This window comes from Calidris pugnax, unplaced genomic scaffold (assembly GCF_001431845.1).
Source record: "Calidris pugnax isolate Ruff unplaced genomic scaffold, ASM143184v1 scaffold280, whole genome shotgun sequence".
In the NCBI taxonomy this organism is placed as follows: Eukaryota; Metazoa; Chordata; class Aves; order Charadriiformes; family Scolopacidae; genus Calidris; species Calidris pugnax.
The window spans coordinates 1,611,031-1,624,407 of record NW_015091123.1 but is presented as its reverse complement, the minus strand read 5'-3'; the positions used below and the strand labels follow the sequence as shown (position 1 = coordinate 1,624,407).

The 13,377-nt window shown below is 46.6% G+C and overlaps 1 protein-coding gene across 1 annotated transcript in view; it reads right to left on the bottom strand.

Moving 5' to 3' along the window:
• Positions 1 to 596: 596 nt before the first annotated feature.
• The window catches only part of ERLIN2 (ER lipid raft associated 2), a 17,438-nt gene continuing 4,657 nt past the window's right edge, over positions 597 to 13,377 (bottom strand). The window contains exons 6-11 of the mRNA XM_014958423.1: positions 11,223 to 11,296; positions 10,659 to 10,717; positions 9,366 to 9,457; positions 8,945 to 9,034; positions 4,667 to 4,746; positions 597 to 3,553 (exon numbers count right to left, since the gene is read on the bottom strand). Coding sequence (XP_014813909.1) covers positions 3,344 to 3,553; positions 4,667 to 4,746; positions 8,945 to 9,034; positions 9,366 to 9,457; positions 10,659 to 10,717; positions 11,223 to 11,296 — 605 coding nt within the window. The 3' untranslated portion in view covers positions 597 to 3,343. The remainder of the gene's footprint in view (positions 3,554 to 4,666; positions 4,747 to 8,944; positions 9,035 to 9,365; positions 9,458 to 10,658; positions 10,718 to 11,222; positions 11,297 to 13,377) is intronic.

Sequence of the window (13,377 nt, the reverse complement as noted above, 5' to 3'; positions counted from 1 at the left end):
AAAAACCCCCCAAAACCCCCCACAAAAAAAAAAAAAAAAAAAAAAAAAAAAAAAATCACCTTCCCCCCACCCGCGTGCAAAGAGGGGTCTCGCTAGAGTGCAGATTTCAGAAAATTAACCTTCATAAAAATAAAATAACCTTCACCAGGCAGGCAGGAAGGACCCCAGAGGCACCACAGCCGGGGAGGCCCCGGCGCCAGGGACAATGGCAGCCTTTCTGGGGGGAGGAGGATGGAGGGAGGGGGAGAGCACCAGCTGGAACACATTAGCTAAAATATTTGCCTTAATGTGCAGAACTTGCTCCCCCCTCCCCATATTCTGAGGGAGGGCAGTATTTACACAGCTGTTCAGAAACACCCAGAAGGTTCCTGCCCTTTGGTAAAACAGGACGATGATTTTCGGCAGGCTTTACCAAATCCTAGATATTTGACACTCAAGTCTCGTTACCGTATTTTTCACCAATTTGAGCCAAAAGACACTTGTGGCAGCCGACGGGACACCTCTGCCCCTCTTCCTCAGCCGGAACCTTCCCCTGCAAATACACCTACACGCTGTGTTAAAGGTTACCCACAGGGAAAAAAAAAATAAGACCAATATTAAAACTGAAGGCCATTTTATTGTCATAGCAAATACCAAAATAAAAAGGCTTTTAATTCAATACATAAGATGATCAAAGACTGTACCGGTAAAGCATTCCCATGCTCCCACCAGCAATTCTCAGGGATCAGCAGTGCCACAAACCTCTGGTTTGTTTGTTACACGGAGTGGTTTTAAGATTCAGATCTTCAAGATTTCAGATTATAGAAATTAGGACAAAATGCCAGTTAAAGAGATAGATCGAATAAAGATTTACAGGTAGTGACAGATCTACTCTGGAAAATTAAGGAAATTATACATATAATGAAGAAACTTGAATGAAAAGCAACACTGGATTTTGGCTTGTGAAGGCTGGTACCATTGCAACTTTGTTTTTGCTTTTTTACTGTTATTACAATTTAAATTCCAATAATACTTTAGCAGTAATGTTTTCAATTAAAAAAATCATTAAGAACTATAAATTCCAAACTACTGTCTTACCATGAGGTCATACAAAAAATTACTTCATAATACCATTTTGGTTTATCTGTCTCTCTTCATTACTGAAAAATACTTGCGTAAAACCTGGAGTTTAGTTACTAGTGGAATTCTCTAACATGAACATAGAACAATCCCAAATGAGGTCATCCTCAAAGGTTTAGATACTATTACCTCATTCCTCAGTTTCTGCTACTCCCGTTGAGAATCTTCCTGCAGAGACCCATTTATAGAAGTCAGTAAATGTTACAGCCTACCTATTAATGCAATTTTTTGAGCACTGTGTCTCATGTAGCGCATACGCCTGGAGATGGAACTTCCCTCGGCTCCTATTTTCCAACAAATACAAAGACATCACACAGGAGATGGGACTTCTCTCCAGCAGAAACTGACTTTTATCTTTTATTTTGCATTTTCATGCGTGAACAGTCACTCCCCTAACAGGGAAAAGAAAACCAAAGTAAAAAATACTGGAACCAGCAGCTGAAATCCATCAGATTTCTCTCTTAGTGTGACTGCCTTATTAAAAAGACTAATGCGTATTTAAAACACTGAGGAGTGACACCAAGTGCAGTAGGCAGCAAGCGTTCAGGGCACGAGATTGTAAATTTCAATAGGCTGGTCCCTGACAACTAAGTTCACACTCACACTGGCATCATCTCATACTGGTACATTGGCCACAAATTGTACCAGCAATTAATAAACAGGCTCTTCTGCCAAGCAGCAGATGGATTAGGGAGAGAAAAAAAACCCCATGTTCTCTCTAGGCCTGAACTTTTGTCTTTAACACCCCCTCAAGTTTTGCATGTGTGCAAAACAAAACCCTATTACCTCTTTGCATCTGGTATGCAAAGTTTTCTGAAAGGAAAGGTACATAATATAGCACTGTTCTGAGTAAAGGAAAAAAAAAAAAAGAAAATTTATCTTTGGACAGTCCAGAGTCTTTTCTTCACCCTGTGACTTTTCAGTATGATGTTTTATGTCCTTTGCTACCAGGAAATCTTCCTTTCCCGAGGTCTACTCAGAAAAAAAAAAAAAAAATCCAAATCCAACAGTAACTCTGTTCTGTTCCTTTCAGTACACCTGAATGTCCTCTTTCTAGTAAGACACTGTAAACACTGAAATCAGCTGGTCTCGCAGGGGCAAGTAACCTGCTGGAACGACCGCGGGACCGGTCACTCGAGCCGTTACTCGCCAGCAAGGCCTTTTGCTAAGTCAGGGTCCCTGAGACAAAAATTTCTTTTTCTCCCTAGTTTTTCTAACTACGATGTCGGTGAGAAGTACCGTGCTCGCAGCCTGGTTTCACAAAAATCAGCTCCCCTTACCCACTGGCAGGACTGTCCCCACCAGCCCAGCCCTCCCTTCGCAGCTGAACTGCTGGGAAAGGCCTCAAAAACACATTCCCCCCCTTTTGCCCTCCCCAAAATATGACACATGGAAAACAAAGCAGTGTTAAAATGCAGAAAATGAAGAGTTTGGGCCACTACCTGCGTGACACGTGGTCTAAGGCTCAGATCAACCCCCCCCAAGGGAACTAGGAAACCTGTGGGATTTCAGCTGAGCTCCTGTACCTCACCGTGCACCAGGGGGGTCTCGGCTGCCCCACTGAAGCCAAACACGTCGGCTCAGACCTTGGGTTGAAGGTAGTTTTGGTGCATTTGATGCAGCCCGTGCTGGGGGTGGGCACAGAGCCCACACACGGGCCCTTACACCCTCCCAGCGCCCCACACAACGGGCCACCGCCGGCCGTTTGGACCAGGTCGGGGCCTTCAAGCAGCCACGTGTAGTGTACAAAAGTCTAGCACCTTTTTTTCTATTTTTTTTAAAGGGGTTTGAAATAAAGTACTTGAAATTTCCAACAAGAAAAAAAAAAAAAAAAAGCCAAAACAAGTTGTAGCAGCAACTTCTCTCTCTCCAAAACCTCAAAATTTCTTTTCTTCCCACTGCTACAAACCACCTAAATCCAAAATTAAGTACTCATCTAAGCTGGCTGCCAAACAGATACTCTAGCTGCCCTCTCCATGATAATTTGGTCTTTATGTCCAAGAGCAGGGAGAGGTGCACCTAGAGGACACGCTTGGAGCTGGCTGCTTAGAAGTTACCAGAAAAAAACACCCCATAAATACCAAAGTCTTTGTGTCTAATTGTCATACAAAAGATTCAAAGGAATAAGTCTGATTCGTCTCTTTCAGTACAGGAAAGGGGGAAAACAAAAAGGAACTTCCCAGTTCTGTTTCTTCTGATATAAAACGAATAGAAATCTTTCTTTTCAGTTGACATTATGAAGCAGTTTTGCGTCCTCACTGGTTCCCGCCCCGTCCTCTTCTTGGATTCCTTCTGCCAGTCCCTCTGCAAATTTGGTCTGGCTTCCTGCATAGTCCATGAACATGTTGGGAATATCTTTGCCAAAATATATCTTGCTGTTCGCTGCGATAGCCTTGTATTTCATCAGCTGCAAGTACTCGGGAGTTAACTTCAGCTGCACAAAAAGAAAACAGATCACCAACGGCTCCGACTCAGCCAAAAGCAAACCTCTGTCCTGAGCACACGAGGCATCTCCTTTTCCAGGAGACTCACAGACATGCTTGTCCCCTCTTCAGTGGAAAAGACAGAGTGCCCAGGAGAAGGCTCTCTTTCAGCGTGTCTAAGCGAAGCTCTAAATCCCAGTGACTAAATGGCAAAATGAGAAAGTGATGGGAGCAGCTGGGGAAATGTTCAATCCAAATGTAGCAGAGACGGAGATGCTCGAAAGCACATAACTCATTGAAAGCCCTCGCAAGGCAAGCTACTGGAAAGAAAAATACAACTGGCTTTTTTCCAGCCAGCAGATTGACGGGTCTGTTTGGGAGAGTAGAGCTCATTCGTTCAGGATAATGACATTATAACCGGGAGGACAGAATAACTGGGACAGAACTTGTGCACAAACATCCCAGACCTCTGTCCATTCTCAGTGACCCTCACAAAACAGAGAGTCTTCCTGCTGGGATGTCCTGGCAACAGGCTGCAGGCAGGAACAAGCCCGGCAGTTCTATCCATACTATTTCTCTGTTTCTAGGGTATTTTGTGGTTTTGTTGCTTGGTTTTTTTATCCTTTTGCAGGACCCAGGCTTTGCCGGGCTAATTATCATTATTTTGGTGTCTAAGATCAGCCCTGTTTGTTCTTTACCTGGGCACTTGTTTACTCCAAGCCTGCCTGTCACTGGAGATCTCCCAGATTTGCCTGCTCGCCGGCTTGTGGATTGGAATGAAGGACATTTCTGATTACGACAGCGTGAAAGGGCAGCGCTGAAACTGATCTTCTATCTACAGAGGGAGCCACGGCCCCGTTAGCAGAGCTGTCTCCAGAGATGACCAGACATTTCACATACCCTGACATAAATTTATCCGACCGGAGAAGAAGATGAATTTGCAAATAAGGATCTAATTGTTTCAGTCTCAATGAAAAATTTTCTGAGAGGAGATGGCTTTGTTTTGCTTTTAGACTTAAACAATGAGACACAACAAGCAAACAATAATCACAGCGGGCTCTTTTCCTGAGCAGTTCTGTACAGCCTCACGTAAGGAATCCCACAGCATAAGGAAATCACAATACCTTGTTAGCCTCAGCCACCTTCATAGCTGTGTAGCATTCGGCATCAGCTCTCGCCTTCTCTCTCGCAAGAAATGCAGCATCTGGAAGAAAACACACACTCTCATATTCAGATTTTTATTTCCAGCCACAGAAGCACCATTTGCAGCTGGAAACTTTTGAAAAAGAGGCGAGTACCCAACCTAAAGTGTATGGGATAAAACCAGGGGAAGAGGGAACAACATGGGAAACCCAGAAAGGGCATCTCAATTTACATCTAAAGCGCTGCAGGATGATAGCATTAAGTAAATTGCATCTGCAACTGAAGACCTCAAAGCATTTTATAAACATAAGGTTTTTATTACTGCCCCTGTCACGCGGGCTGAGAATGCTCTTTCTTCTCCAGCCAGCCACTGACTCTCGTGCTGAAAACGCAGCAACTGTTCCCCTGAAAACGTGGTATTTACCCACGACATTTGCAGAGGGCTCCAGGAACAGCACAGAGACTGCTCTGCAGATGAAGCCTGTGACTGTGAATGCAATTCCCCAGATGGGATTTTGTCTGGGATACTGAGGTTAAGGCTCTGGCATGTAGAAACAGGCGATTTTAACCTTTCCAGGCTCTGCCCCTCTGACAGATGGCAGAGAGCTGTTTCCCTGCAATATCAACAATCCCAATCCTGCAGGATACCAGGATTCCCTGACTCAGAGCAAAGACATTTAAGGAAAAAAACAATTCCCCTTGCTGTATTGCACTCCTTTTTTTCTGTCCAATGATAATGATGTGGTATCAGGCCACCATGTAAAGCTAAACTTAATCTGGCAGGTTCAATGTGATGTCCTGCCAGTCCTGCTCTGACAGGCAGCCACACAACCGTCACACAGAGCAGCCTGGGTCTGAGAGCTGCACAGCTGGACAAACCACTTGTTTACCTCTACTAGCAGGGAGTCCTGTGAGCTGCTACACTTGAAAATCATGCAAGCAATTGGATGGTTTGGCCCATGACTTCCTCTCTTTTGGCTAAAAAGGGTGGTTCCAGAAAAGAAATAACAAGGGAGCCAGGAGTCCTCTGCCAGCACAGAGCTGAACTGAAGGCCTGACACCCGGTGACACGCATTTATAAGAAATAAAAAACATTGTATTGCTGCAAAGAGCTTCTTAATGAGAAGCTGCTGATCTGTAAAACTCTTAATTGGCTCCTCAGCGGCCTCCTGCAAAACCTGACAGGGCCTATAATGAATGTAATTGAAAAAGGGGCCTTGCCCCTCTGAGCTGGAAAGGCAGAGCCCTTTTCATCTCCTGGAATTGCCTCCACAAAGCGTCACCTCCGACGGGAGGGGAACGGCTCCTGGACCCAGCAGCACAACCTCCCGCAGGGATCACCTCCAGGAAGAGTTTCAGGCAGCACAACCTGCAGAGAAACATTCCCATTCCTGCCTCTGGGCAGTCCCAGCTCCTGAAAGTGTTTGGCTGCAAAACCAGAGGAGGATGAAAAGGCAAAAACGCAAACTAAACTGAGAGACTGCAGAGTTAGTGGTTACAGACAAATACTAAACTTGGTGCAAAAGCAGCTCCCCTGCCTTTCTCTCAGCCTTTAGGAGCAGGAAGCTCAGAACAGAGCCCTGCTGTTGCAGAGTGTGTACCAGCCAGGCTTTGTTTTCTAAACATTTCACCCTACACAAACAACTCGGAATCACCTAAGAATCTGGAGTCAAGCTCCACTAATGTTATTGCCCAAGTATTCCAAAAGCCTTCTGCTGTCCCGACTGATCTGTCCCCCTGAAAACTCCACTGCAAAACGGGGTGTGCAACTGTTGGGAGAATGTGAGTGTTCAGACACACACACATTAAATAAGGTACCACACACACGGGCTGAAACGAAAGCCTTCAGACCAGTGACTTCACCCCTGTGAACGTCAGCTTGGAGTGAAGAACAGTCAATACACACACCTCAAGAACTACTTGACTGCAGGGTGAACTGCTTCAGGAGCTTTAGATAAAATTCACCACCTATTGGAAAGCTCACTCACCTTCAATCTCTGAAATTCGCTTCTCTGTTTCCTTTTCCATCACTTTCTGTCCATAAGTTATTTCGGCAACTTGTGCAACCTTTTCTGCCTCTGAAATGAAAAAGAGCACATCCACGTTATTGTCATGCAGCCTTGCTAATGCCAGAAGCAACTTCACAGAAGTTCTCACCACCCTGTTCTGGTGAAAAATCAACTGAGGGAAGAATCTTCAGCCCTCAGAAGGTGTCAGTCTACATTTGTGGGCAAAGCTGGAACCCACCTGAACAACTCTTTTTTAAAAGAGTTTCTGTGGAAGAGTTTCAGATCCGCAGCAAACAGATCACCCAGCATTGCTGTGTCCCTCCCCAATGCCCAGGTTCCTTTTGCTGCCCACCCCACCACACCCCCCTACAGTCACTGCCCTCGAGCACAGACATACACACCGATGAGGGCTTTCTTCCTTTCCGTCTCTGCTTCCTTCTCCACCACCTTCTGCTTCTGTGCTGCAATCAGCAGCTTTGTCTTCTCGCTCTCCCTAGGAACCAGAAGAAGCCAGTTACAAAAGGTGAGCTAACTGGTGTGGTGTGGCCCACCACATCCCCAGGATGAGCAGTTGGCTCAGTCCTCCCTCAAGCAGCATCAGCAAAGGGAGGGAATGGACCTGCATCGAGCTTTTTTTTCCTAAACCAAAGTATCTTTTCCTCCCCTCCACAGCAGGAAGGCATTTCAGTCACATCAGGGAGAAACACTCTGCTACTCTGCAGGCTGCCACAATGCCCTTTACAAGAGGCAGGTCACACACCATACACATCTGTAATTTTTTTTCCCTACTGTTAATGAGGAAATTATTTAAAAAAAGAAGTTAGAATCCTGTAAAAGCCTTGCCCTCACAGAAGGTCATTCTTCTTCGTTTGGAAATACACAGCTTTGAAATCACCCTTCATTCAATCCAATGGCTCTATGCATTTTACCTGCTAAAGGCTTTTCTATCTTACTGTTTTGTACACACACTAAGAAGTTTTTTAAAAGCATGTATACAAATGCAATACTCTGCTCCTGCTCCCATCAGGGAAGAGAGATTGGAGTTAAGAACAAGCCTCTCTCAACACATATCCCACTGTATTTATGGCAACAGGCTGATTTGGGATTCTGCCTGTTATGACCACGCTGAACATGACTTACATGATCCCAAAAGATCACATGAAATTCTAGTGCAAAACCTGACAGGGCCTATAATGAATGTAATTGAAAAAGGGGCCTTGCCCCTCTGAGCTGGAAAGGCAGAGCCCTTTTCATCTCCTGGAATTGCCTCCACAAAGCGTCACCTCCGATGGGAGGGGAACGGCTCCTGGACCCAGCAGCACAACCTCCCGCAGGGATCACCTCCAGGAAGAGTTTCAGGCAGCACAACCTGCAGAGAAACATTCCTATTCCTGCCTCTGGGCAGTCCCAGCTCCTGAAAGTGTTTGGCTGCAAAACCAGAGGAGGATGAAAAGGCAAAAACGCAAACTAAACTGAGAGACTGCAGAGTTAGTGGTTACAGACAAATACTAAACTTGGTGCAAAAGCAGCTCCCCTGCCTTTCTCTCAGCCTTTAGGAGCAGGAAGCTCAGAACAGAGCCCTGCTGTTGCAGAGTGTGTACCAGCCAGGCTTTGTTTTCTAAACATTTCACCCTACACAAACTAAAGCTAAATGTGCGTAGCTCTTCAAGAAAGAGACAGGTTTGAGAAGAATCCTCAACAAGAAAAGGACAGAAAGCTTCCACAACTCTACCCTGCTGCAGATCATGCAGAGCTGTGGCTGCCCCCACAAGACTGCGCCGTAATATTTTAGGAGGTTTTCAGTTCTCTGTGAGAGTCTGCAGCCATTACCCAAATCCCAGCACTACTTTTAGGAGGACACTGGCCTGGCATTCCCTCTCTCCGCACCTCTGACAACTGTACTTCCTGCACTCGGAATCACCTAAGAATCTGGAGTCAAGCTCCACTAATGTTATTGCCCAAGTATTCCAAAAGCCTTCTGCTGTCCCGACTGATCTGTCCCCCTGAAAACTCCACTGCAAAACGGGGTGTGAAACTGTTGGGAGAATGTGAGTGTTCAGACACACATTAAATAAGGTACCACACGCACGGGCTGAAACGAAAGCCTTCAGACCAGTGACTTCACCCCTGTGAACGTCAGCTTGGAGTGAAGAACAGTCAATACACACACCTCAAGAACTACTTGACTGCAGGGTGAACTGCTTCAGGAGCTTTAGATAAAATTCACCACCTATTGGAAAGCTCACTCACCTTCAATCTCTGAAATTCGCTTCTCTGTTTCCTTTTCCATCACTTTCTGTCCATAAGTTATTTCGGCAACTTGTGCAACCTTTTCTGCCTCTGAAATGAAAAAGAGCACATCCACGTTACGGTCACGCAGCCTTCCTAATGCCAGAAGCAACTTCACACAAGTTCTCACCACCCTGTTCTGGTGAAAATCCACTGAGGGAAGAATCTTCAGCCCTCAGAAGGCGTCAGTCTACATTTGCGGGCAAAGCTGGAACCCACCTGAACAACTCTTTTTTAAAAGAGTTTCTGTGGAAGAGTTTCAGATCCGCAGCAAACAGATCACCCAGCATTGCTGTGTCCCTCCCCAATGCCCAGGTTCCTTTTGCTGCCCACCCCACCACACCCCCCTACAGTCACTGCCCTCGAGCACAGACATACACACCGATGAGGGCTTTCTTCCTTTCTGTCTCTGCTTCCTTCTCCACCACCTTCTGCTTCTGTGCTGCAATCAGCAGCTTTGTCTTCTCGCTCTCCCTAGGAACCAGAAGAAGCCAGTTACAAAAGGTGAGCTAACTGGTGTGGTGTGGCCCACCACATCCCCAGGATGAGCAGTTGGCTCAGTCCTCCCTCAAGCAGCATCAGCAAAGGGAGGGAATGGACCTGCATCGAGCTTTTTTTTCCTAAACCAAAGTATCTTTTCCTCCCCTCCACAGCAGGAAGGCATTTCAGTCACATCAGGGAGAAACACTCTGCTACTCTGCAGGCTGCCACAATGCCCTTTACAAGAGGCAGGTCACACACCATACACATCTGTAATTTTTTTTCCCTACTGTTAATGAGGAAATTATTTAAAAAAAGAAGTTAGAATCCTGTAAAAGCCTTGCCCTCACAGAAGGTCATTCTTCTTCGTTTGGAAATACACAGCTTTGAAATCACCCTTCATTCAATCCAATGGCTCTATGCATTTTACCTGCTAAAGGCTTTTCTATCTTACTGTTTTGTACACACACTAAGAAGTTTTTTAAAAGCATGTATACAAATGCAATACTCTGCTCCTGCTCCCATCAGGGAAGAGAGATTGGAGTTAAGAACAAGCCTCTCTCAACACATATCCCACTGTATTTATGGCAACAGGCTGATTTGGGATTCTGCCTGTTATGACCACGCTGCACATGACTTACATGATCCCAAAAGATCACATGAAATTCTAGAGAAACGAAATGGACGAGAGGGATCTCATTGTGGCCTCCAGAGACGCTGCTGGCAGAGCGCTCGGAGAATATCAGCATTTCTGAATGACCAAGTGCAAGGGGAGGCAGCTGGCTCAGAGCATTGAAAAGGGATCAGTATGTCAAGTGCTATTAAAGAAAGTTATTTCAAAGCTTTGCAAGTCTTCAGCCCGTTGAATCAACAGCTTCTCCAGCCTGGTCAAACAACAGGATTAGCGGCGGAATCCATCCACCTGCCACTCACTCACACGCTCTGGGAGGCCTCTTTAAAACGGGGCCAGTGTCAAGAGGAAGGAGCCCCCGGGCACATAATTTCTGTGCTCAAGTGTTCAAACTGGAGAAATACCTTCCAGCTCGGCAGTGACCCCCCCAGTGACAGACACGTGCTGGAGGCTGAGCGCGGGGCTGGCAGAGGCCATGCCCATCACCGCCCGCCCTGAAAACACATTAATCTGGATGAGCGACTCTTTTTGGGCAGACAAAAGGTGCAAGTCTCAGGCACTTACATGAGCTCATAATTCCTCCGGATTGTTTCAGGGATGTTGGGCTTTGTAACTCGAACTGCCTGGAAAGAGAGAGCGCGAAGAAAACATGGGCAGGCAGCCAACAACCAAAAGCCAAACGGTCCCCGAGGCTGCAGAGGGAGGGGGAGTGAGGCTGAGGGCAGCTCTGCCACACAGAGCTTCCACATGCTGCAGAAATCGTGACCAGGGCCAAACTCTGAAGAGCAAACATATGACTGAATGATCTCCCGACAGGACAGGAGATTCTAGCCTGGGAAAATCAGTACCCAAATAACACCAAAAGAAACCCAACACAAAGAATCATAGAATTCTCTAGGTTGGAAGGGACTTCGTAAGATCATCTAGTCCAACCATCAACCTAACTGATAAAAAAACATCACTAAACTAAGAGGGGAGGGAAAGGATACTGATCCCATTCCTCAAGTTAAACAGGGTCTGTGTTACAAAGCAATTCTCTTAAAAAGTCTCACAGCTTCCTATTTCCTTTCAGCTTTCCCCTTCCTCACAATCTGCACCTGAGACAGCCCCAAGTGCAATCCTGATTACCTGTATAATTAATCCAGGGGCCATTGTAGTCAGGTCTTGCTGCAAGGCCAGCTTAAGGTTTTCATCAATCTGATCTGATTGGGGAGAAGAAATAACAACAGTTAACTAAAACCCCCAGAAGGCAGCGTGCTGTCAGCATGTACAGAATTAGCTGGAATGGCTCAGATTTCTTACTCCTGGAAAGAAAGTACAAATGTAAGTTTGATGTAGAAGTGCTGAGAAAAGCCCTCCCTGACCCTGAGGCAGGTTCCCATCTCTCCCAGCACGTCAAGCAGCATCGACCAGTGCCAAACACTGGGGACAGACCACAGGGACACGGCAGGATAAAACTCCCTCCAGTACCCTGTAACCTGCAGCTTGGAACCCTTCCCAGCCAGAAGTAGCATCTCTGTGATAAAGAACCTGTGCTCTGACCCACTTCCCCACTGATATCTTCCCAGCTGGATCCTGAAGTAACATGGTCCAGCTAAATCGTGACCGATTAGGAACTGCATCCCAGCTGGCGGGAGACAAAGGAAATGGAAAGGCAGAAACGTGAAATGGCTGCATCAGTTAATAAAAAAATAAAACCACAAACACAACAAATCCTCAGTAATGTCTGTTTGGCTCAATGGATAACAGTTAACTCCAGCACAGCTAAAAAATTTCAAAAGGAAATACAAACCAAGCCCTTGCTTCAGTGAAAAGCTCTGAGGAGAGCGGCGTTTCCAGTTGGGGCCCGCCGAGAAGTGCAAAGGGAAAATAAAAACCTAATGGCCTTGAAAGTGATCACATCACACTCCTGGGTTATTTGCTTTGGTCCCGGTTTAGCTGTCTGGAACTCACACTGGTGGCCAGAGTTCAGCCAGGAGTTCAGGAACCAGCTGCTATCAGTTTCCTGCACCTGCAGACGTGGGGGCAGAGAATGACCCGGGGCTGCTCCAAAGGGGCTGTGCCCCATCGCAGAGCTCCCCGCCAGAAACCCTTCAGCTGGAACAAAGAGCTACACGGGAGTTTATACAAGTTCCTTCTGTGCAAATCAGTGGCTTTGAGTCCATTTCAAGCAGTTGTCGTCAGCAGCTGCCGACATCTGGAGACTCCATCAGCAAAGAAACCAGTACACCCGCCAGCAGCCCCAGAAAGGAACTGGAGGGGAACTGAGCCCCAGTTCTGCATCTTGCACAGACGCCTGTCAGAAAGCGGAAAGCCAGGCTTTTTGGAAAGCCCTGTTTGAACAGAGAACAGGAGTTTGCAAACGCCGTGTTCTTTCAGGCACAAATTCTGTCCATTCGGGGTCCAAAAACCATTCACAGCAACACTCTGCCCGCAGTCAGCACTGCTGCAAGTGCTGGAAGGGCTTTCTTGTCAGCCCAAAGCCATAAACAAAACACTCAGCGCTGGCAGCAACTGCTCTGTGTCTACCAAGAAACCACCACTTTTCTTCAGCCGGTCTCTTGCAACGTGCTCTCCCAGCTGCCCCATTTCCCAGCGGCCCGAGGCGAGGGAGGGGAGGTCAGCAGGCCTTTGCCAAGACTTTTTTGTAAGAGCAAAGAGCAGAAAACTGGCTTTTCCATCTGGACTTGCAAACCCCGTGACTGATTCAACAAGTCACATTCGCTAAACACACAAATAACGCTGGGGAGTTACTGCTCCCTCCACTACTGCTGGTAGGTTTGGAGTTTTTTGTTACAACATACTGAAGCACCAGCACAAAAAACCCCAAGGAGTAAGTGACAGTAGCTGGTTAACAATCCTGATCCCAAAAAGGGCAAACGCTGGATTAACAGGTAAAAAGCCCCTAAGTTGGGGGAAGCGCCTTCTGCACCAACAGACCGTGCAAAGAACCACCAGAAACATCATTCAAGGAGCCACCAAGCCAAGAGGGAAAGGTCTGAGCTCACCAAACAGCTCGATGTAGACCTCCTGCAGTGTGTGGACGCTGCAGAACTGGTTCAGCTCATGGTGAATCTTGTTGAAGATGAGAGCTTTGTCGTAGTCCGCGGTGTAGTTCTTCACTATGTCATATACTGCAAAAGAAGAAAAGAAACCAGAGGGTGGTTTGCGTTGGGCCGAGGGTGTGCACTGAAAAGCTCATGGCTCAGTCACAGTAAGAGTCACAGTGCTGATGTGAAAGAAGGAATTGGGCAGAGTGGCTGGAGCTGCCTGGTGGAAAAGG